This window comes from Protopterus annectens, chromosome 1.part1 (genome assembly GCF_019279795.1).
Source record: "Protopterus annectens isolate FY-2018-M chromosome 1.part1, PAN1.0, whole genome shotgun sequence".
Classification (NCBI taxonomy): Eukaryota; Metazoa; Chordata; order Ceratodontiformes; family Protopteridae; genus Protopterus; species Protopterus annectens.
In genome coordinates, this window is record NC_056726.1 from 1,344,935,747 (window position 1) to 1,344,962,355 (window position 26,609).

At 40.5% G+C, this 26,609-nt stretch overlaps 1 protein-coding gene across 2 annotated transcripts in view; it reads left to right on the plus strand.

The window, feature by feature from the left end:
• Positions 1-26,609, plus strand: part of RNF165 (ring finger protein 165) — a 480,832-nt gene that overhangs the window by 404,120 nt on the left and 50,103 nt on the right. For both annotated transcript variants that reach the window (XM_044081988.1, XM_044081995.1), the window contains exon 6: positions 12,284-12,379. In XM_044081988.1, the coding sequence (XP_043937923.1) occupies positions 12,284-12,379 (96 nt within the window). The remainder of the gene's footprint in view (positions 1-12,283; positions 12,380-26,609) is intronic.

Below are 26,609 nucleotides of genomic sequence, written 5' to 3' on the forward strand. Positions count from 1 at the left end.
ATATGCCCCACATCCTCTTTCTCTGTGCACACACTTGTGCTTTGATGTAGATTTTGAAACTATGTTTTCACTGACAGAACAGTCTTGGTGCTGCATATGTCCTCTTAAACTTTGTGTTTGATAGAGAGGGAAGGGTGTGTTGGACTAAAAGCATTTTAATCTGTTCCATTGGCATGCTATGTATCACCTGTTTGTTTGTTATTAGAAGTGACAATTTTCCATTTTGACTGTGTATTCTTTTACAGTGGGATTATCTGTGTGCGTCTCAGTAAGTGTGTTATGTATGTAACTGCATGATGTCCTTCAAGGATGCATCTGCAGTCATAACATATGGGTTGTCCTGCCTCAGGCAGCCCTTTGGTCGGCCGGATTCCAAAGTCTGGGTCTGGCCTCGGCTGATGTCGCACTTTCCCCGACGTCAGAGCGTCTGGGGTATAAAAGCATCAGCCGACGCCATCTTCCTCAGTCTTTCTTGCCACGCGGTGCCCGAAGCAGAAGCAATTCGCAAGTGCCGGTCGGTCAGATCCTGTGATAAGAAGAAATTCAGCTACCGAAGACTTCGAAAAAGCTAAGTACCCCGTTGGGGACTCTTTCTTGCCTCAGCCGATGTCAGATAAAGTAAATAATTGTTTAACTTGTGGGAAACAAATACCTCATAAGTATTTCCACTCTTACTGCCTCCCTTGCTTAGGCCCAGACCACGACGTCTCGGCCTGTTCAGCCTGTGCTTGCTTCAACCGACGAACTCTTAGACGTCGGTCGGAGTTTGCAGAAGAATTCTTTGGGGCTAATTTTGCATATAAGATGCCGTCGGAGACTCCGACATCGCATTTGGTGAAAAAACGGAAGGACAAGGACTGACACTCGCGGCCCGCGGTTTCGGCTGAAACCACGGTAAGGCCTACCGCGAGTGTCTCGGTTTCGGCCGAAACCGAGTCCTCAGAGCTTCCTTTAACCGAATCCACTCAACCAACCACCGTGGCCCTGGAGGCCCCGGCTGAGTCGGCTACTGAGCTACCTACCAAAACCAGTGTCCAGGAAATATCCGACACCATACCTTTGGACAAATCTACTCCTGCACGTGGGGCAGCTAGACCCCCTGCTTTCATGTCCATTAAGGCTTTTTCCAGGGCTAAAGCTGCCAAACTTTCCAAAGCTTTGCCTCCCAAAACTACCTCCCAGAGACCTTCTTCTTCTAGTTCTCAGATCCTCAGCCTTGCAGAGGATCTTATTTCTTTAATTAGAGGTTCTCAGCCTCACCCGGACAGGGGCTCTCACCCACCACCAGACAAAAGACCCAGGACTGAGCCCTCTGACCAACACTCTTCAGATGAGTCCACGGATGGATCTGAGTTAACAGACCACCAGGAGGAGGCTTATTCACCCTATGAGGATTCTGATGCTGAAGAATCTATTCCTTCGGCCTCCCCTCCTGAAGAGTTTTCTTTTGGTGAGACTCTACATTCCATGAGATAGCATTTTCAATGGCAGGGTCAGGAATTCTCTGATTCTAGAAAGAGATTAAGGACCTTTTTGCATTTGCCTCAACATAGGCCCTTAGCTGTACCTCCTGTTTTGAATGTTATTGATGATGTGTACAATGATGTTAGTACAGCCCCTGATACTCTCCCCCCGGCACCTGCCAAACCTGATAGATACTACAGGGTCCCGGATTCTCATTTTCATCTGTATAAGGCCCATTCCGCAGACCCAGATACTATTTCTCAGGGCCCTAAAGGGGTTGCAGCTGCCACTGCCAAAAATCCTCTACCTTCTGAAAGGGAGTCTAGAGCTTTAGAGAGATGGGGAAAGAAGGTATATACTTCTGCAACTCTTTCTGTGAGGGCATTAAATTGTCAATTTCATATGATACAGTACCAAGAGTATTTGTTAGATGAACTGAATAAGAAACTTTCTTCTTCTGAACCCCTTGACCGTAAATCCCTTCAGGATCTGGTACATAACTCACAGCAGGTTAGTAATAATTTCTTAAAGTGTGGTTATGATGCACTGGAGGCTTCATGTAGGTCAGCTATGACTGGGGCAGTTATTTGTAGGCATGCCTGGCTGAAGGAACAATCTCTGCCAGACCATGTTAAAGCTAAACTCCTGGATGCTCCAATGGAAAAACAAAAAATATTTGGCTCCTCTGCTCAGGAGGTCTTAAAGAAGTTTGAAGAAAAGGCTAAATCTGTGCAAACAGTTAAGGATTTTCTGCAAGTACAACCACCGAGATTCAGCAGAAACTGGCCTACTAAGAATTGGTCCTTTCCAGACTCGGACAGAGCCCAGAGAGGCAGGAACAGGCGTCCCAGAGGTAGAGGGCAAGCTAGGGGCTCCTACAGAGGCCGTCAGTGGCAGCCTACCAACCAGAGAGGTAGTGCAGCAACAGCAACAACAACTACTACACCAGGACAGACACAATGACTTCACTTTGATTCCGCCTACCAGGGCTCAATTGGAAGCACCCTTAAGGAAAGCTTTCTTTATTCTCAAAAAACTGGCATTATATTACAAGGGACACATGGACACTGCAAATAATAGACAAAGGATACAGGTTCCACTTCCACACTTTGCCAAGAAGAAACGGAATGCCAAACCTGCCACCAAATCAGAGGGCTGAGGCTTTAAAGCAGATCAACAACTTACTTCAAATGAAAGCCATAGAAAAGGTACCTCTTTCAAAACAAGGTCAAGGATTCTACTACAGATTATTCCTTGTTCCAAGAAAATAAAATCAATGGAGGCCTATTCTCGACCTGTCCGCACTGAATACTTTCCTCATTGTGCCAAAATTCAAGATGCTGACCCTACAGCAACTTCTTCCCATGCTGGGCAAGGAGTCTTGGCTGGTGACTCTAGATCTCAAGGAGGCATACCTGCATGTCCCTATTTGACCAAGTTGCAGAAGACACCTCAGATTTCTTGCAGGATCAGAGCATTATCAATTCTCAGCATTGCCCTTTGGCTTATCTACTGTGCCCAGAGTATTCACGAAATGCCTGGCATCAGTAATTGCACACTGCAGACTTCAGGGGATTCAAATCTACCCATATCTGGACGACTGCCTTATACAAGTGGACAACAAGGAAAATTTGATAAAGGACTTGGCATATGCCATCCACCTACTACAGGCCTTGGGATACACAGTCAACATCCAAAAATCAAGACTTGTTCCATCCCAAAGGATAACCTTTTTGGGTGCAGATCTAGACACAACCACCCAAATGGCCTTTCTCACAGAAGAAAAACAAAACAACTTCCGGATTACTTCATGAATCTGACAAGACAAACTCAGCTAACTGCAAGGAAAATCCTGCAGGCCCTGGGTTACATGGCATCCTGCATAATTCTGATTCCACAGGCCAGGCTGCATATGAGAAAATTACAATGGTACCTAAGGAGTGTATGGTCTCAGCACAGTCACAGTTTGGAAACTTTGATACCAATCATTCCTTGCCTTCAAAAGAAATTCCTGTGGTGGGCTCATGCCTGCCAGTCCAACAGAGGGTTGCCTTTCAACAAACCAAGAACAAAGCAAACCATCACCACGGACGCTTCGGACCGAGGATGGGGAGCACACATGGAGGGCAAATGTATCCAAGGCCTATGGTCTCAAGGACAGCTGCGCATGCACATAAACCAAAAGGAAATGCTGGCAGTGATACATGCAATCGAGGCTTTCAAACCTTTCCTCCATCAAGGCCACCTGTTAATAAGGACAGACAACACCACAGTCATGTGGTACATAAACAAGCAGGGAGGCACACATTCCTACCCTCTATGCAGGCTGACTATGAATCTATGGGAGCTGTGCCTGAAACTCAATATCCAACTACAGTCCCAGTTCATGCCAGGGAAAGAAAATGTACTGGCAGACAGCTTAAGCAGAACTACCATGGATGCACACGAATGGATGCTGCACCCAGATATCTTCTTACTCTTAACAAAAGCATAGGGAAAGCCGGAGATAGATCTGTTCGCCTCCCCCCACAACCATCAACTGAAGACATTCTGCTCAAGGACATACCACCCAAAAGCTTGGAGGGTGGACTCCCTCTCTTTCAGCTGGAAAGCTCTAAAAGTATATGCCTTCCCACCTCTCCCATTAATGTCCAAGGTTTTACTGAAGATCAGGGCGGAACAGCCAAGAGTGATTCTGATAGCTCCAGACTGGCCAAGGCAGCACTGGTACCCACTATTGAGAAGCATGTCACAGGCGAAACCATGGCCTCTCCCCCTATGGCCTCTTCTTCTGACGCAGAACAACTTCAAGATCATGCATCCCAACTTGAAAACATTGCAACTAACTGCCTGGAAAATTCCATAAATCCCCCTCACAATAACTTATCACAGAGAGTAAAGGGCATTATTATGGAAGCTCGCCGGCCTTCCACAAGGAAGACATACTCAGCAAAATGGAAAAGATTTCTCATTTGGAACACAACAAAAGGCTTAGATGTGACAGTGGCGAGTATGACACATATTCTGGAATACTTAGCAGAATTGTTCCACAACGGACTGTCCTATTCTTCCATTAAGATTCATGCCTCAGCAATTTCAGCAGAATACAATGTGAATCCACCTATCTTCTCGCACCCTCTCCTCAGGCAATTTCTGAGAGGGATCAAAAACATCAATCCTCCAAGAAAACCCCCTTTACCTACTTGGGATCGCAACTTTGTGCTGGAGAAACTAACACTTCCTCCCTTTGAACCAGCAGCATCGGCGGATCTACAGTTTCTGTCTTGGAAAACTGCATTCCTTCTGGCCATAACTTCAGCAAGAAGAGTATCTGAGTTACAAGCTTTAATGGCAGTACAGCCATTTCTTATCTTCCATCGGGACAGAGTTTCACCAATCCTACTTTTATGCCAAAGGTGGTATCTAGGGTATCCCTGAACCAAGCTATTCACTTGCCTACATTCTTCCCAAATCCACAAAATAGAGGGGAAAAACTTCTACACACTCTGGATATACACAGACAACTACGCTACTACTTGGACAGAACCAAAAGTTTCAGAAAAACTGACCAACTCCTTGTAGCATATGCTGTTGGGGTACAAGGAAAAGCAGTTTCCAAACAGACAATTTCAAAGTGGATAGGAAATTGCATTCGATTTTGTTACTCCTTTCATGGAAAGACAGTTCCTGCAAACATCAGGCCTCATTCAACAAGGGCCACAGCCACCACTACAGCCTTCCTAAGAGGGGTGGCTACCAAGGACATTTTAGAAGCTGCTACATGGAACTCCGTGCATACATTTGCCAAACATTACAATTTACCTTTATACTCCAGATCCAGAGCGGGTTTTGCTACAGCAGTCCTGCAGGGGATCTTAACTACACCATCCTTTTCTTAGTACCTCCTCCCACAGATTGGCTATGGTATTCTACCCATATGTTATGACTGCAGATGCATCCTTGAAGGACATAGTACAGTTTTGTACCTACCATAAATGTAGCTGTCCGATAGGTATGCATCTGCAGTCAGGGTTACCCTCCCTCCTTCCCCTCTGTGGTATTCCTAGGGTACTTACCCCTCCATTAGCTAGCTGGGGGATCTATTATGGTGTATTTGTTTGTATATATATGTATATATATTTTTTGGAAAATGTTTGGAATTTTACTGCATTCCTCCAAATTTGGCCTTCCTAGAGGGCACCTGGCATCTGGGGCAAGAAACACTGAGGAAGATGGCGTCGGCTGATGCTTTTATACCCCAGACGCTCTGACGTCGGGGAAAGTGCGACATCAGCCGAGGCCAGACCCAGACTTTGGAATCCGGCCGAAGAAAGGGCTGCCTGAGGCAGGACAACCCATATGTTATGACTGCAGATGCATACCTATCGGACATCTACATTTATGGTAGGTACAAAACTGTACTTTATATGGTATATGTTTCACTGATTACAGCATGCTGAAATTAAAAGATGCATCTTATGCCCCAGATACACCCGTGCAATGGTCTTTTCCAGCTATGCCCTCTTACTTAAAACCAATCAAATATAAAAAAATACCACATTAATAACTCTGTAGCAAAGAGCTAACAGACGTGAACACCTCAGGAGTAAAGATTTTCAGAGAACTATGAGATCATACTAGTAAGTAGAGGAAAGGAAAATATAGCAATTATCAAATATAAACCAAACTTTCTCTAAATATGACTTTTTCGGAAAAGGTATCTGGAAGATGTTAGTACAATCTAACCTTATGAGTATGTTGTACATTTAGCCATGTTTTTTAACTGAAGTTTCTATGTTTTAAACTTGAACTAAAAAAAAGAAGTAAATGAAATATTATTTTTTGGCAGTATTGTTGGTCACCTTATAATTGTCACCAAGTGTGGTGAGATGTTCAGATATCTTACATTTGACGTATTATTGGTCACCTTATAATTGCCACTAAATCAGCACGAAAAAGAGAATACTATTGGTGGAACTGAATTCATTCTCAAGTCTTGGTGAGTACCATCACTTTGTGGGCCCTGTTTTCGCAAAATCTCACCAAGATGACACCGATATATAGACATGTTGTATAACCAAGATGACATCGATATATAGACATGTTGTATATAGCATCTATTGCAGACAGAGGTAGGTTAAAAAAAATAAAAAGGACAGCTGGGTGCACAAGTCCCAGGATAAAAAAGTGCCCAATCCTGGTATGCACACTGGTGCCAGGACTGGAAAAAATGACAGCAGAGAATCCTCAAGACACAGAAATATTCCTAGAATGGGGTTAGGCTAGACGTAGGGGATGGCCCTCCTTTTGTAGAAGGGAGTAGCAGTCCGCACAAAAACTGAAAGACGACAGAGTGGACTGTTGAGGATAGGGAAGAAATTAGATATTGTTACTATTATGCAAGAAGCCCAGAATTTATAGATAGAAAATATTCAAAAAGATTAAGAGAGAACATAGAGGAAAGAAAAAATACTTGCACAAGGAAAAACTGTCTAAAGCGTCACATGCAAATTTGTTTTCATTAATATAACAGATCGATGAAAAACATTACACAGACAAAGAAACTTTGCACTGCTTGGAAAAAGAAGTGACAGAAATATAAAGAACAAAACCTAGAGTTTTGAAAGAAGTAAAAAAGAAACATGGGAATGGGAAAGAAAACGATATCTGATATGGTGCAATATTTACATAAGGGAGAAAGCCAAACGAATTAATACAAAAAAGCCTCTTCAAAGATATTTGAAGAGAAATACAGGCAACGGTACCCAGGTGTAGAAAATGTCACAATACAAAAAATAAGATCACAAAGGGGGAATGTAGAACAGAAGCTGAAGTTATGGAATACTTGCAAATTAAACAATTTAGTGTAGAAAGTCAAGCACAGGTTATGTCATAGCATTCTGGAACAATGAGTCCCCATATTAAGGAGAAACTGATGGAGTGGGAGACATCTGAAGAAGACATGTGGACATGGGAAATAAAGAGATTTATTATGCTGTATTATTTATGCAAAGGGGAAAGCAAAACTAATCAGTACAAAAAATACAGAATTAAAGATATTTGAAAAGAAGTATAGGCAAAGACATATGGATATGGAAAATTTTACAATACAAAAAAATAAACAAAGTGGGAAGTAGAACAGAGGAGTAGTAATGGAGAAGTTAAAGAAATAGAAACTGAAGTTATGGATTACTTACAACATGACTGGTTTAGTGTAGGAAAATCCAACTTTGATAGTGTCACAGCATGATGGAAAAATTGAGTCCCCAAATTAAGGAGAAACAGGTAGAATGGGAAGCATCTGTTTATTGCAAAATTAATCTGTTCATTGCAAAATGAGGATACTCTGGAGCCTTTAGTAAGAAACCAGTACAAAAGTTCAGTTGGAGTTGCTCTTCAAGGGAAGGAGCAGGAAACGGTGGCAACTCTCAAGCAGTCAATGTTCTGCAGTGATAGGCCAGTGAGTTCCCACATGAAAGAGCAGTGGATGATGCTGGATGCATCTGAAGAGAGTACGTCACAGCAAGATGTTCTGGAACTTTCTCTAGAATGCCCGGAGAAAACAGAGAGCAAAGAATATGCCCTCAGTTTAGAAGAAAATCATCTAAGGAAAGAGTGTTGCTTGATTTAATAGAGATGATTAGACATATTAAGATTGATGAAAGAAATAGACTACAGAAAGTCAGGAAGAACCAAAATGATAGAAGCTTGATAAAACAGGTGAACACAGTAATCAAGACTATTACAGAAATTCATGTGATATAGCAGAAGAAAATAGGATATATTACTGTGAAGGTAAATTAATAACAGATAAAGTCTTACCACAAAAATGCAGACCAGTAAGGGAAAAGAAGGGAGAAATCAAATGCCATCATGGAAGCTTTGAATAGAGAAAACTATAAAGCAATTAAGACAAGAACTGTCCCTGTTAGAAGGGTATGAAAGAGGGAACAGGTCAACAAAAGTACTTAGAAAGATAGACATGATTAAAACAATGTGCTGTATCAGAACAGACCAGGATCTATAGTACACTATAACAAATAATAAACTAAAGATATCAGCACAGGCAGAAAAACAGGCAAAAAAAATAAGATATGCAGATGAATATAAAGGAAAATACAAAATGAGCAATTACTTGAGGACCCAAAAAAGTTTTATAGAGAATTGGGAAACAAAGCAAAAGGAATAGAACCCCCCCCCCCCAAAAAAAGACACATTTTTGGAGAAACTTCTATGAAGACCCTTTGAAACATAACAAAGATGCTGAACAGACAGAAGTAGTAAACGAAACAGTAAGATGTTCAAATGTACAGGATATGAAATGGGATGAAGTAACAGCCAGAGAAATTGAAGCAAAATTAAGAAAGCTCATAACTGGAAAATCCTAGTTCCAGATGTGGTGCCTAACTTCTGGCTAGAAGTTTTAACATCTTTACACGAAGATTTAGCTCTGAGTAACAAATACTTATATACTCATCCCGAACAGACACCAACCTGGTTAATAACAGGAAAAAATTATACTCCTCCTCGTGAGCAAACCTGCAAGCTATCCTAAAAAATGTAGACCAATAGCTTGCCTTCTGACAATCTACAGACTATATACTTGAAGTGATGCTGACAGAGGTTGAGTTACCTTCTAAATGACTGTAATCATGGCAATAGAACAAAAAGGTAACAAAAGTCATATGAGAGAGGATAATTTGGTATTAAATAAAGTCATAATGGAGAATTGTAAAAAGGGAAATAATCGAAGTATGGCATGGCTAGATTACAAAAAAGCATTTGACAGCATCCCACATTCATGGATAAAAATGTGCTTACAGATGTATGAGTACACCCTACATTGATCAGTTACATTACAGTAACCACGAAACAGTGGCAAACCACTTTGCAGCTAAGCTGTGATAAAGAACAAATTATTATCCTAGGGATAAAAATTAAAAGGGGGATATTCCAGGGTGAATACCACCTCTGCTCTTTTGCGTGGCCCTTAACCCACTAGGCTGTCTGGTTAATAGATTAGGTCATGGTTACAGTTTGGCTCCCAGACAACAACCAAGTGTAAAGACCTCTCATCTTCTTTTTTGTGAATGATTTAAAACTGTTTAGTTCATCAGATTAGGAGCTGAAAGCACAACTGCAACTCATTAAAACTTTCTCAGATGATATAAGAATGTTGTTTGGTCTTGATAAATGTGCAAAAGCAACATTTAAAGCAGGAACGCTGCAGTACAAAGAAAATAACAGTCTGGGACAGGAATGTAATATAAAGGAATCTGAACAGGAGGGAGTGTATAAATATTTGGGAATTGATGAAGGATTGACAATAAAACATGAGCAAATGTGAACAAAACTCAGGCATATTTTGGAAGACCAAAATTAATACTGAAAACAGCCCTGACATCTAGGAACAAAGTCCAAGCTATAAACCAATTTGCTCTTCCTCTTCTAACTTTCAGTTTTGGGGTGATGTATTGGCCTGAAAAGGTATTGGATCAGTTGGACAGGAATACAAGAAAAATGCTTCATGCTTATCAAATGATATTTAAAATTCAGTGTATACCAAGATTATATATTCATTGTTCTGAATGAAATGTGGGCCTTCTCGAAATTGATTACAGGTATAGATCTGCAATCATCAGAATGTATACATATTTGCTGACTTCAGCAGATCCAAACATAGTGAAAGTTTTAAAACATGAGGAGGACAAGTTTAAGATGACTTCCCTACTTAGTTCAGGAGAAGTATATCAGTGTCAAGCAGGAATGGAAACTAAACCAGAAGTAGACAAAAATCAGGCAGCATCTGAATGTGCAAAAAAATAAAAAGAATATAAGAAGAAGGATCAGATGAGAAGGCAAGAAATATGGAAAATGCACAAATATAGTTGCAAGTATAGAAAACTCCTGGAGCAACCTCATGTTGATATCTGATGCAGGAATGGTTAAAGAGAGAAGAATTTAAACCAAAAGATGAAAGGTTAATATTGACAGCCCAAGATAGTGGACTATGTACACTTTACTTTGCAAGTGCATTGAACAAGTGAGAGAAACAGACAAATGCAAGTTCTGTAAAACAGAACTGGAAACAGTCGCACATTTTGTTTCTGGGTGTGCTACACTAATGGTAGAGGGCTTGTATACTGAAAGGCATATTAATGTGCCAACACTGTTGTGTTGGGGATTGTGCAAACATTACAATACTGAAGTAGCTGAGAGCATTGGAAACATGAGTCACAAATCATTTTTAGAGAATGATTGAGTTTATATCACATGGTATCACCCATTGCTAACACTTCAAAAAAGTAATGTGAGAAAACAAGATTTAGTAGTCTATGCATGCATGACAAAAGTATCATTATTCGTTGAAATTGCTACACCCTGTGATTACTGTGCCTTACGTAGGGAGAGAGACACATAGTCATAAAATACCAAGATTTGCAGGCAGAAATGAGGTCAATATAGAAGAAGGATACCCAGAAGTTCCAATAGTAGTAGGAGTAATGGGTTTTATAAAAATAATTTACATTTGTATTTTAGATATGTTACTGATACATGTAACTCTGTATGAATTGCAGTAGATGTTAATTCTTGGCACACTGTACAAAGAATACTTTTGGCTAATATGAAAGATTGAAATAATAATTTCATGAACTTTAATTGTACTTTGACTTTGGAATGGGGTCCATTCCCATCATGGTAATAGAAACTGAAAAGACTTGGACAAATTAAACCATTACTAAGTGTGGTAAGAGGTTCAAATTTTGTGCATTTGGTATGTTATTGGTCACCTTCTAATTCTCACAAAGTATGGTGAGATGTTCATTTGCTGTATTATTGGTCATCTTATAATTGTCACTAAGTGTGCTGAGGTGTTCATTTGCTGTATTATTGGTTACCTTCTAATTGTCACTTAAATGTGCTGAGATGTTAATTTGCTGTATTATTGGTCATCTTTTAATTGTCACTAAGTGTGGTGAGATGTTCATTTGCTGTGTTATTGGTTACCTTCTAATTGTCACTAAGTGTGGTGAGATGTTCATTTGCTATGTTATTGTCACCTAATTGTCAGTAAGTGTGGCAAGATGTTTATTTGCTGTATTATTGGTTACCTTCTAATTGTCACTTAAATGTGCTGAGATGTTAATTTGCTGTATTATTGGTCATCTTTTAATTGTCACTAAGTGTGGTGAGATGTTCATTTGCTGTGTTATTGGTCACCTTCTAATTGTCACTAAGTGTGGTGAGATGTTCATTTGCTATGTTATTGTCACCTAATTGTCAGTAAGTGTGGCAAGATGTTTATTTGCTGTATTATTGGTTACCTTCTAATTGTCACTAACTGTGCTGAGATGTTCTTTTGCTGTATTATTGGTCACCTTCTAATTTTCACTAAGTGTGGTGAGATGTTCATTTGTTGTATTATTGGTCACCTTCTAATTGTCACTAAGTGTTATGAGATGTTCATTTGTTGTATTATTGGTCACCTTATAATTGTCACTAAGTGTGCTGAGATGTTCATTTGTTGTATTATTGGTCACCTTCTAATTGTCACTAAGTGTTATGAGATGTTCATTTGTTGTATTATAGGTCACCTTATAATTGTCACTAAGTGTGCTGAGATGTTCATTTGCTGTATTATTGGTCACCTTCTAATTGTCACTTAAGTGTGCTGAGATGTTCATTTGCTGTATTATTGGTTACCTTATAATTGTCACTAGGTGTGGTGAGATGTTCATTTGCTGTATTATTGGTTACCTTATAATTGTCACTAAGTGTGCTGAGGTGTTCACATGTTGTCTGTTTGCTGCTCTTTCAGGAACTACTCCAGCTGGAGGACCGACTAGGGAATGTGAACCGTGGAGCTGTACAAAACATGATTGAAAGGTTTACTTTTCCACACAAATACAAAAAGGTAAGCACCACTTCACTTCTGACATATTCCTTTGCATGAGGCATGAATGCAGATGTATGAAATAACTTGTACAGAGAAGTGGTAGTGGAAGTTAATAGCTTTTTGTTGCAAGTGTTAAGCTGAATGACAGTGTGATAGCAATGTGATAGTAATGGTGTTGGACAGGTACTGACATCCTTAACACTCGCATCTGTAGCAGCTAGTCTTGCACAAAGTTATGCTGTCATAGTACCAAAATGTAAATTAATTGTCTTCCTAATTGTCATGGATATTTCAGTGTTGAATACAGTACATTAATAGCCTAAATGTTTTTTCAGTTTAATTTCATATTAATTGTTGCTTAAAATATAGTTGAGCAATAATTTGTATCAAACAATTAATTGCACTTCTTGATGACATATCATGGCTGATCTCTATTTAGCAATGGAAGTAAACTCTCATGATAGCAGACATGATATTCATCAAATCTGAGTTCACACATGAACAGTGAAATTCTCTCGCATCCTAATTTGCAGCAAGCATTCCAAACCAGTATGTAGTAGTCTACTTGTAGAAAACTAATAAATCACTTTTTATAGATCTTCCAAGAGAGGCAGGAAACCCAAGCTGTTGCATGGTACTAGAAGACTGGCCTGCTTGGCATGTTTGTAAAGGCAGTACTATTTTACTTTGGATTAATTGAAATACATACGTTATGAAGAAAAAAAATTAATTAATGTCCCTGAAGTGCAGTTCCACATGTGTAATAGTACTTGCCACTTTACTCCTGTCACTGCATTTGAATGTGACATTCTGGTATGATTGAAACGTGAGTGATAAAGCAACCTGTCAGTATTATTTTTTTTTTATTCTCAGTTATACCTCTCAGCTCCATTTAATATCCTTGACACTATATAGGAACTAAAGACCTACTTCATTCAGGGTAGAGATTGGGCTGGGTAAGAGTAGCATGGTCACCTGTTATACTTGGTGTGTCACTGCACTCAGGAGCTCTTACTAGGATGGATTCCAGTAGACATAGTTAACTGCACAGCTGTACTTTGTCTAAGAGCCTTGAGGTTAATGAAAGTGACCTTTTACATATTGCTTTTCAAGATGTTTTAGATGAGAATACCTTAGCAGGATCTGAGTACGATGGTCTCAAGTTTCAGATGCCATGGCTCTACAAATAAAAATTTCCAAAGTCTATCTCATGTGGTGGCTGCACAAACAGAAACTAACTGTATGGGGTATCATCAAGGGCAGACTGTCCAAGGTTTGTGGTCTTAGTCGTAGACCAGTGTACATGTTAGTTTACTGGAGATGAGACAACAGTCTGGAGTACATCAACAAAAAAGGGGGAACCCACTCCTTTTCCCCTTGTTGGGGATCAATGAGTATATAGGAATGGGCTACATTGACTAGCCACTTACTTACACCAAACCACATTTCTGAGGAAGTAATTTATCTAGTGGACAGGCTCAGTCATTGCATTCTGTTGCCACAGGAGTGGTCCACCTTCCATCAATAGTGTGGAAGTTGTTCTGTTTCTGGAGCAAACATTATTGCAACCTTTTTTCCTCCTTGATAAGTGCCAAATATCATCATACTCCTCTCACTGAAAGAATGTCCCAAGAATGCAATTGTCCAAAAAATGGAGCCCAGGGCACCTGCATGCTGTCTCTCTATTTCTTGTGATTCTTGGATTTATTCAGAAAGTAGAGTTGTATAGATCAAGAATGATTTTCATTTCTGGCTCAACAAGTCTGGTTTCCTTTGCACAGGTCTTATCTATAAGAGAAGCTTCTCTGCCTTCAGCCTTCAGGACCCTACTGTCCAAGCCATCTAGGAGATCCCATCCAGATCTTCACTTCTGTATCTGTTTAGTTTCTTCAGTTCCACTAACAGGCCAAGAGTACTGCAGGTTTTCATTTATACACAGAAGGCCAGATTATTTTACTGGTCCTATACAATCAGTCTTGGACTACTTGTAGGGTTGCAACTGTCCAGAATTAAGGGACACTGTCACTGACATTGAAGAACACAATAATATGTTTGATTGTGAACAGTAATATTGTACGACAGTCCCCTCAAGGGGAGGTTAAATGCACACTTCTATCCTGCATGCATTTTGCTTTCATGTACATGTCCAGAATTCTTGACATGAAAAGTAGTTAACTCTACTTGGGTTAAATTTTTGATCAAGCCTCAGCTATTCTTTGCTAAACTGTACCTTTTTACTGTTTCTAATTAATGTCAAAGCTCTAGACCTATGTCTTTAGCATCTCTGAAAAGCTTCTCTAAACATCATCTGGTACAAGCTGTGTGGGGATCTGTCTGACTGAGTACAGATTGCTAATAGTAAACTCCCCATTTGCTGTTTTCCATACAGAATAGTAGCTGATGTGGTTTCTTTGTGTAGACCAGCAGTGATTCACTTGGTTTCTCAGATGTTGCATTCCTTCTTGTTGGTGTGACCATAGAGCTGATATATGTGTGTGTGTATGATATCTATCTATCTATCTATCTATCTATCTATCTATCTATCTATCTATCTACTAGCTAAAATGATTTACAAACAGTGTGACAGTAAAAACCTATTTATCAGGCCCTGTAAGGCAGACAGTTTTAGTTTAACCACACAGATTAGTTAATAGCAATAAAATACAGTAAAAAGTATGCAGCAGGCAAACTAGTAATAATAAGCAAAAAAAAAACAGGATACTTATTCTTATATATCTCAGATCGGAGTGGTACTCTATACACACTGAGCCGAGTGGAGGAGGGGCTTTGACTACAACTCTGATCTGAGATATATAACAATAAATATCCTGGTTTTTTTTTTTTTTTTGCTTATTATTACTAGTTATTGCTTCTAGCAATTTATATGTAGCACTTTTTATTGCCTGCTGCATACTTTTTACTGTATTTTATTGCTATTAACTAATCTGCATGGTTAAACTAAAATTGTCTGCCTTACAGGGCCTGATAAATAGGTTTTTACTATCACACTGTTTGTAAAGCTTTTTAGCTAGTTTCACTGTGTGAAAGGTATTAAGGGGAAATTTTCCCTACTTGTTAAGCACATATTTGTTTGTTCTGATTTCCTGCCAAGGAGTGTATCATATAACTGATTTGTTTGCAGTTAAAAGCATTCTATAGAGTCTCCTTGCTCCTTTATCTGTTTAAAACTTTCATTTTGTGGCTCACTGCTGTGATAAACATTTCTGTAGTGTTTACTGTCTAAAAGAGTGTAGGCTAGTAGCTTTAGTATTATCCCAGTTCAGATTTACTATCTCTGGGCCTGTTTGTTTTTGCAGTGGTTGATGATCTTCGTGTTTCACTGTTGCAGTCATCACACTTGGGTTATCTGCCTGCAGGTAGCCCTCAGTCGACCCGAATACCAGAGTCTTAGTATTTCTGCGTCGGATGCTGTCGCTTTTTCATGATGTCAGGTCATCAGGGGTATAAAAACAGGCAGCCGACTCCATTACATCAGTCTTTCTTGCCGAGGAGGAGCCCGAAGCAGAAGCAGTTCGCAAGTGCCGGTCAGCCGCTACCTGAAATTTTCGTTATTCGAGTTGATAATCCTGAAGTCTTCTAAAGCTAAGTACCCCAGTGGGGATCCTTTTTATGCTCTAACCGATGTCAGAAAAAGTTAACAATTGTCTTGCCTGTGGAAAGCAAATACTTCACAGAGATTTTCATTCTTATTGCTTCACCCGTTTAGGCCCAGACCATGACGTCCCTCGCTGTCGGTTTTGTGCCTTGGTTAATGCCCGAACCATTCATCGTCAGGCTATTTTTGTTGCTAAATTCTTTCGCTTTTGATCTCCATATTTTGCGACTACTGATCTTCTGAAAAAACATAAGGATAAAGACAGACACAGACCACATAGGTCCAAAACTGCCAAGTCCACTGGTACTCAGTGAGGCGCCTTTGCATCCCCTGATGCCCACTTCTATGGATTTGCAGGTCTCTGCTGGGACCCATTCAGTGTCCAGTATGCCGCAAGATGCTTCTTCGATTATGGAACCAGCGAATGTCTCTACCTTGTTTGGGTCCGGAGCTGCTGTGCAGGCACTGGCTGCTGAGGGTGTTTTCCAACCTACCCATGTTCAAATCAAACCAACGACTTCTTTTTTAGCCACAACTACCGAGTTTCTTAGGCCCAGAGTACACACTACGCCTAGAAAACAGGCGACCAAAGTGCATGCTCAGGCTCCCATGCCATAAAACAAATGCTTAGAATGGCTGAAGACCTTATAACGCTAATTAGGGGAAGCCAGCCTTCCCCTGCTAAGAGACAATGAATTCAGTTGCCTTCAGATTCTACAGACCAGGAGTCTGATGACTCTGACCTTTCTGATTATCAGGACATGCCCTTATCAGCCTATGAGGATTCAGATGCAGAGGAATCCATTCCCTCTGCCTCCCCTCCAGAGGATTTCTCTTTTGGTTCAACCTTGCCTACTTTAAGAGAGCATTTCCATTGGGAATGCCAAGACTATCCTCAGTCCAAAAAGAGACTCAGAGAATTTTTAGAGCTACCTCAGCACAGGCCTTTAGCTATTCCCCCTGTCCTAGATGTTGTGGATGATGTTTTCTTGGAATTCAGCCTTACTCCAGGCACCTTACCTCCAGCCCCCAGGAAACTGGACAGGTACTACAGAGTCTCTGATTCCAACAAGTTTCTTTTCAAGAATCCTACTGCTGATCCAGAGATAATTTCCCAGGGACTTAAAGGTATTAAGGCTACTGCAGCCAAACATCCTACCCATTTGGACAGGGATTCCAGTGCTTTAGACAGATGGGGTAAGAAGGTATATACCTCTGCAACTCTTGCTATCAGGGCATTGAATTGCCAGTTTCACATGCTGAAGTACCAGCAACATATTATGGATCTCATTAAACAAAAAATGGTAATATTTCCAGATTGTGCAGAAAATAAAGATTTGCAAGAGCTTATGCATTCTGCAAACCAAGTTAGTAAGCATAATTTGCAGTGTGGTTTTGATGCCCTAGAAGCATCTTGCAGGGCTGCAGTCACTGGCTCTGTACTAAGAAGACATGCTTGGCTGAAGGAGCAGACCTTGCCAGATCATGTCAAATCCAAATTACTAGACTCTCCTTTAAATAAGGACGTTTTGTTTGGCACCAAAGCAGAAGAAGTTCTTAAAAAGATGGAAGAAAAAGCTAAATCTATGCAAACTGTTAAAGAATTCTTACAAGTGCAACCACCTTGATTCAGTAGGCATTGCCCTTCAAAACACTGGTCCTTTCTAGTCTCTTCCAGGCCTTCCCAAACAAGACCAAGGGGAAACAGACCACCCAGACTACAGTCTCAGGGTATGCAGAGATCTAAGCAATGGAGTGCTCCCACCCCTAAAACAGGGAGTGGTAAGCCACCTCCCTATGGAAAAAGTTCACAATGACTTCTCAATTCTACTTCCCAGCCCTGCCCAATTGCTTGTGCCCCTAGGAGGAAAACATGCCCTTCATGCAAAAAACTGGATGTCCATCACTCAGGACCAATGGGTCCTCAACATTATATCCCAGGAGTACAAATTTTATTTCCATTCACTGCCAACTCCAAGCGGGTTTCCAGACCTTCCTCCAAACCAGTAGGCAGAGGTTCAAAACCAAGTTCTTTCCCCGCTCAACATTAGAGCTATTCCGCCAGTTCCAGTAGAAAAAAGGGGTCAGGGTTTCTACTCCAGACTATTCCTGGTACCCAGAAAAGACAGCTCCTGGTGTCCTATCCTGGATCTTTCAATTCTCAACACTTTCCTGGTGATCCCAAAATTCAAGATGCTGACACTTCAACAGCTGCTTCCTATGCTAGGCAAAGATGGCTGGTTGGCAACCTTAGACTTAGTGGAAGCTTACCTGCACATTCCAATAACGGAATCTTGCAGGAAATATCTATGCTTCAGGGCAGGCTCCATGCACTATCAGTTCTCTGCAGTTCCCTTTGGCTTATCTACTGCGCCCAGGTTATTAACAAAGTGTCTGGCTCCAGCCATTGTATTTTGCAGGCAGAGAAATATTCAAATATACCCATACTTGGACGATTGTCTGATTCAGACAGAAAGCTAGGACTTGCTATTAAAACATCTGGCATTCGTAAAGAAACTTCTAACCTCACTGGGGTACACCGTAAATGAAAAGAAATCTCACCTAGTACCCTGCCAACAGATTATATTCCTGGGAGCAAGCTTGAACACAACTTCCCAGATGGCTTTCCTCACTCCAGAGAAACAAGTTTATTTGACAACCTACTTCAAACTACTGGCCACAAAGATCCAGATATCTGCAAGGACAATTCTGCAAGCCCTGGGGTTCATGGCCTCTTGCATTCTACTAATTCCATATGCAAGACTGCATATGAGGAAACTACAATGGTATCTAAAAAGCCTGTGGTGTCAACATTCTCAGGACCTGGAATCAATGATTCCTGTCATTCCTTGTATAAATACAGAGTTTCTTTGGTGGACAGAGGCCTGCTACCACAACAAGGGGCTCCCTTTCATTCTACCCCCTGCCGTCCGAACCCTAGCAACAGACGCATCAGACTATGCATGGGGGACTCGCTTGGCAAGGCAGAAGCATACCTGCACATCCCAGTCAGGGAATCTTGCAGAAGATACTTACGCTTCAAAGCAGGCTACTCACATTATCAGTTCTCTGCACTGCCCTTTGGCTTGTCTACTGCGCCCAGGGTATTCACAAAGTGCCTGGCTCCAGTTATTGCATTTTACAGGCAAAGAAATATTCAAATATATCCATACTTGGACGATTGTCTAATTCAGGCAGAAAAGCAGGGCACACTTTTAAATCATCTGGCGTTTGTAAAAAGGGGTCTGACTTGTCTGGGGTACACCACAAACGAAAAGAAATCACAACTGGTACCCTGTCAACAAATTACATTCCTGGGTGCAAGCTTGAATACAACTCCCAGATGGCTTTCCTCACGCCAGAAAAGCAAATTCATTTGGTAACTACTTCAAACAAGTGGCCACAAAAACCCTGCTATCTACAAAACAAATACTGCAAGCCTTGGGGTTCATGGCCTCCTGCATTCTTCTAATTCCATATGCAAGACTGCATATGAGGAAACTACAGTGGTATCTAAAAAGTCTATGGAGTCAACATTATCACAGCCTGGAAACAATGATTCCTATCATACCTTGTCTACACTTGGAGTTCCTATGGTGGGCAGAGGCCTGCCACCAAAACAAGGGACTTCCATTCACACTACCCCCTGCCGCCCAAACCCTAACTACAGATGCATCAGACTATGCATGGGGGGCTCACCTGGCAGGGAAGTGCATTCAGGGCAAATGGAACCCAAATCAAGTGCACCTACATATCAATCAAAAAGAAATGTTAGCTGTACAGAATGCTCTGACAGCCTTCAAGGACTACATTCTTCCAGGACAACTAATGGTAAAAATGGACAATACCACGGTTAAGTGGTACATAAACAAGCAGGGGGGTACACATTCCTACCCCCTCTGCAGACTAGCCATGGCATTGTGGAACACTGCCTTGAGCTACCAAGTGCATCTACAAGCTCAATTCCTGCCAGGAAAATTGAATAGACTGGCGGATGGACTAAGCAGAAACCTCATGGACCTACACGAGTGGAAACTAGAACCCAGGATTTTCAACATATTGGCAAGTGAATGGGGAGCCCAGACAGATCTTTTTGCCTCCCCCCAAAACTACCAGTTGGACAAGTTTTGCACAAGGACTCCCCAAAAACAAGCCTGGAAAGTGGATGCTCTGTCCTTCAGCTGGAAAACATATCAGTCTATGCCTTCCCCCCACTGCCTCTGCTCTCCAAAGTTCTACTAAAAGTCAAATAAGACAAACCAAAGATGATCTTGATTGCTCCAGACTGGCCGCACCAACACTGGTACCCCCTCCTGTGCAGTGTGTCGCAGTTATCTCCATGGCACCTGCCTCAGACCCCATCCCTGCTGTCTCAGCAGGAGAACCAAATTCTGCACCCTCAGCTTCCAACATTGAACCTTGCAGCCTGGCTAATCACTTAAATTCACCCTTATCATCCCTCAGCAAACCTGTGATGGATATAATCTTTGAGGCAAGGAGACCTAGTACTAGAAAATCTTATGCTGACAAATGGAAAAGATTCTGTGCCTGGAACCAGTCTCAAGGGATGAGCACAGCAGCGCCCAATTTACCTCAGATTTTTCAATGCTTAACTGAGATGCTTCACAAGGGCCTGTCTTTTTCCTCCATTAAAATCCACGCCTCAGCTATTTCAGCTCATTACAACACAGAACCTCCCTTCTTCTCTCATCCTCTGCTCAAGCAGTATCTCAGAGGGGCAAAAAACTTGAGACCACCCAGGAGAGCTCCAACCCCTGCCTGGGACCTTAACTTTGTTTTGGAGAAACTCACTCTACCTCCTTTCAAGACAGCTGCTACTGCAGACTTAACATTTCTTTCTTGGAAAACAGCCTTCCTTTTAGCAATCACTTCAGCTAGAAGGATATCTGAATTACGGGCCTTTATGGCAGTGGAGCCTTTCATTATCTTTCATGCGGACAGGGTATCTCTCAGGACCAATCCATCCTTCATGCCCAAGGTGGTTTCCACTGTGGCTCTTAATCAGTCCATTCATTTGCCAACCTTCTTTCCCAATCCACAGAACAAAGGGGAATGGATTCTGCATTCCTTGGATGTGCACAGACAACTTAGATTCTACTTGGACAGGACTAAACTTCGAAGAAAATCTGAACAACTGCTGGTAGCATTTGCTGCAGGGGCAGAGGGGAAGGCTATTTTAAAACAAACCATTTCTAAATGGATAAGCCATTGCATTCATTTCTGCTATAAGCACCATGGAAAACCTATCCCCAGGGGATCAGATCTCAATCCACCAGGGCTGCATCTACTTCTGCAGCCTTTCTCAGAGGTGCTCCTAACAGGGACATCCTAGAAGCTGCTACCTGGAGCTCTGTACATACTTTCATCAAGCATTATCATTTACCAATTTTCTCTAAATCCACTGCTGTCTTGCAGGGTCTTATAGCTGGTCCTAATGCTGTATAAACTGCTCCTCCCAACCATAGCTTTGGGAATCTACCCAAATGTAATGACTGCAACAGTGAAACACGAAGAACATAGTACAGTTGTGTACACTTACCATAAATGTAGATGTTCGAGTGTATTCAGTGTTGCAGTCCTGATTACCCTCCCTCCAGCCCCATAACTTTTTTTGGCTATACCTCTACTTTCCTTTACTATGCTTAAAAGCCTTTTTGGTGTATTTGCTTTTTGTTGGAGGTATACCTTTGTGTTTTTATGTTTATTTGCTCCCCATTAGGGGGGCACCTGACATCTGGGGCAAGAAAAACTGATGTAATGGTGTCGGCTGCATGTTTTATACCCCTGATGACCTGACATCATGGAAGAAGGGACAGCAACCAACACAGGACCCAAGACTTTGTTAATCAGACTGACTGAGGGCAACCTGCCAGCAGATTACCCAAATGTAATGACTGCAACAGTGAATACACTTGAACATCTACGTTTATGGTAAGTGTACACAACTGTACTTTCCCCGGTGCCCTAACCAAATTTCCCCTAGTCAGTATGAGTACAACCTCTGGTCTCCCCTGAAAAGAGGACACTGGCTTAGTGGGACTGACTAAGTAAGTAAATAAATACATTTTCTCATACTTTTCATCTCTCTCTCTCTCTCCCCCTTATTTTCAGCTTTCACTGGTTTATGATTAAAATAAAAATCTCCCGACTTGGGACTCCCCTTAAAAGAGGATGCTGATCTAGTGGGACTAATGTGGTCAACAAATAATAAATAACTAAATAAATACATTTTATTTTAAAACACATTTTCTCATACTTTTCATCTCTCCCTCTCTCTTCCTTATTCTCAGTTTCGTCTGCTTTATGATCCTTAAAAAAGTGTACAAAATCAAGTCACTTTAAAAACATAACAAATGTCTCACTTCCCCTTTCTTTCTGTCGTTTCTTATATTATATGTTTTAGGTAGTTCACATGTTCCTCCACTTTTACCTATAAACCTTTTTTTCCGACTTATCATACATCTTCACCCTTTTCATACACTGTAGTAAAACTTGGTTGCCCAAATCTTTTTACTCTTTAGCTGTAAATGAAATTGCTAATTTTGAATTAACTTTTGTTTTTGTATCCTTTTGTTAAAACATATGAGTCACAGTACATAAACTATATTCCATTACGAAGAAGTGTTGTCTTTGCAACCCATTCTAGCCTCATGTCTACAGCATTCAGTACTCTTACCTAAAATGTTTTTTTAAGAAAATGTCATCACGTCTGAAGGTTGTTCTACATGCACAGATCAAACTCATCTTCCAGCCCTAATAATTCTGTCTTACCTTTGTATTTTAATCTTACGTCTTGCTATAAATGTAAGTAATTTAAAAACATGAGAGAATTACAGCTGTGGAATTGTGAAGATGCAGAAGTGTCTTACTTTTATGGGTATCATTTCCTGCCACATTGAACTGCTGTCAGCATGTACTACTTTTTCTTTTTATTAATTTTTACTAATCTTATTTCTATAGCTGCACATTCAGGCCTGTTTTTTTAGACATTCTAGTTTCCATGTCTTCCTGTAATAACCTTTAACCTCGTATTGTCCTTTCTTGCTTCTCGATTCAGTGTACTTATTGTAACCCTTCTGCTACTCAGTCTTATCCCTTTAATTCCCTGTCTCTTATTTCTCTATCTCTTTGCACTTTTTTCTTTGTTTTGTGATTCTTCCATCCCTTTTTCATTTTCTTTGTCTAGTCTTCCATTTCCCCCTTCTGATGTTCCATTTTACATTGATTACTTCTATCCCACTTGGTTGTACATTCGCCTTAGCCATCCCATGGTCAGTAATTATACCCCTAATGAGAATAACTGGGTTCATACCACAGATAATTTGAGGGACCCATGCAAGGGGTAAAGCATTTAGAAACTGCCTTGGTCAGCTTTGTGGCATACAGGGATGAAGGCCTGACTTCTACCCAGGCACCCCAAGTTTGACTAGTGGCTTGGGCAGTGGAACAGCTGCACAGAAGAGATTGGAAGTGAGTGATTATGTTGGCTTATTCATCCAGGAGGGAGAGGAGTTGTGGTCCAGGTCAGCCAGGTTGCTCCTATGCAGGCCTTTGCATGCTTGACAACAGTGGCCACAGGACTAGGGAACACAGACTTCCAAGCTGGAGATAGTAGCCCTCATAGGCATGTGGGAGGGCACACACACAAGTCTGGGGAGGACCCGGAATGTTCTTGTGGTGACAGTGGTGTTTACATCTCCACTACTGGAGGGAGTAGGGACCTAACCACAGAACTCCTGATGGCTGCCTATATGACTGCTGCAAAGGAGGGGAGAGATGATGGTCGTCAGGCAATGGAAGAGAAATATTTTCAAAAAGTAAATAAAATAGTTTATCATGCTGTTCGCTTATCCCAAACGTCAGCTGTATCCAATACGCTGATAACTCCACCCTGATTTGCTCTTCTACATCTCCTTCGGAACTGAGGTCTGCTACCCAGTCCACCTTTAATACCATAGAAAACTGGCTGTCTGAACGTCACCTGTTATTAAATCCCCAAAAAAAAACCAAAATGCTGTTTTTCTTACCTACACAAAGGTCTGCTGCTTTTACCTTCAATATTAATGCGAAGGATGGCACTGTTATCTTCCCCCGACCCCTCTAAAAAAATACTAGGAGTCATTATTGATAATAACCTAAAATTTGACTTGCATGTCAATCAATTAATCAAGAACATCAATAAAAAACTAGGATCACTGTATAGAATAAAAGCCTTCCTAACCCCTCCAGCCAGAATTGCCATAGCCCGCACCCACCTAATCTCAACACTTCTTTATGCCTCCCCCCTTTTCTCTAATCTAAGCAAGTCGGTCCTAACTAGATTGTCATCCTGTTACAATGACATTGCCAGGTTTGCCACTGGCCTGCCATTTAGGACACATCACTGCGTTAACCTCAAACAGCTTGGGTGGCTGGAACTTCCCAGTCTAATCCAATACAACCTTCTGACTATAGCTAAAAAAAATCTCTATAATCCAGATAATACACCATCCCTAAGGAATATTATCACCCCTCATAACACTCAGAGACTGCTTAGATCCTCAAACAAATTACTAATTCAGACAATCAAAATTAACAATACAGCTGGGAATGCCCTCTTTGCAAAGTCTGTCAGCAGAGTTTGGAATCTCCTTCCAGCCAACATTACTTCGCTCTCCTCCCTTTGCCAGTTTAAGACCAACATCTGGCACTAAACTGGCTTTGCCACTATAACAAGCCTGGTTAACCCTCCTCATAAATGTATATAATATATTACTTTCTGCCTACTGTCAATGTATTCCCCTGACTTAAACCAGGGATAACTATACCTGTGAATGTGCCTATCTTATGTTTTTCCATGTATCCTCTGTAAATAACTTTCCTATAATTATGTCTACATTGGTATATTTTTGACTCTGACTTACTTGGAGCTTTTCTCCCCGGGCCTCTGCTAAAAATGGACGTATCCAGTTAGACTATCCCGGTCAACAAATGTAAAATAAATAAATAAATAGTATATCCATAGGTAAAATCAGGGTACATAATATTCCACAATTTTCATTATTGCGTAATGTTTAATAATGATAGCGTAATGCTTGAGTGAGAGTTTCTTAAAGATAAAATCCATGCAGTAGTTGAGGTCAAGGTTAAGCATAGAAAACAAAGTGGCATTTTTCCCCTTTTTTAGGGGATTGTTGCTTACTTATTCACTTTAACACCTTTATTGAATTGCCAAGACATAGGCTAATGTACATTTATCTAAAAAAACAAACCGTATCAACATATTCTTAGTTGCAAACATTATACATCACATATATTATTTTGTGTAATTGTCATCAATCCAACATTACATAAATAGATCAGTTCCTGCCTTCCGTTAAACCTTACTCCTCCTTCACAGCATTGTTCTGCATGAATTGTTCTCGCTGTTTCCATTTTTTTCTATGTAATTTGCATCTACCTTTTTCTAAAGATCCCACTTCCAGTTCTTTTATCTGTGTTACAGTATTCAGTACTCAAATACAGTTGGTTTAGACTTTGATTTCTATTTTCTAGTAATTGCTTTTTTAGCAGCCATCAGAATTAAACTTAAGATGGCCTTACTATGTCTGGACAATTAAGATCTTGTATCCCAGTTCAAAAAATCTTTTCCTTAGTTGCAACTTTTTGCTCACCCAATACTTCTGACAGAGCACACTGTAGAGAATTTTTTAAATCTGCCAAAACATATGTTCCCAGTTACCTCTTTCTTCCCATCACAATCCCAACATTTGCCATCTATCTGAAGAAAACTTTGTAGTCTGCTTGGGGTATAAAAGTATCTATGTAAACACTTCCAGGCAAAAGTCCTAAATCTTCTAGCCTTTGTTGCATATTTGGGAGCCATGCATATGTCCACCATTGTTTCATTGTGAATTGCGTGTCCACTTCTTAATCTTTTCTAACCTCTTCTGATTGATTCCTGTGGTTATTGTCCAGTATTTTATATGCCCTACTAATTATCCCTTTTTTAACAGCAGCTTCTGTTCTAGATTCAACTAAAATCTCTACCAGAGCAGGTATTTCACTTAAGATTAACAACACAGCATTTTTAAAAGATGCACATGTAAGGAGTCCGATATCGCTTGCCATAATGGTGGATGGACTGGGTAAATTAGGCAGTCTTCACCTGAAGCCAGATGCCATGACTGGCATGCATTTATTTGCTGCCTTATATTTGCATGTATGTGTGTATTAATTTTTGATTTTTGCATTGGATAACTTTGAATATTGTTAACACTAAACAATGCTAAAAGTTGATAGTGTTATATGTTTGAATGGTAGAGGTAATATTGCTCTAAGTAACATAATGTAATCACACGCATTAATATCTATCTATACATGTGTATGTATATATATATATATATATATATATATATATATATATGTGTGTGTGTGTGTCTCTTTCTCTCTCTAGATGTTGACAATACACATATATATTTATATTTATATGTGTGCGTGTGTGTGTGTTATATATATATATGTGTGCGTGTCTCTAGATGTTGACAATACACATATATATTTATATATGTGTGTGTGTGTGTGTGTGTGTGTGTGTATGTGTGTGTGTGTGTCTCTCTAGATGTTGACAAT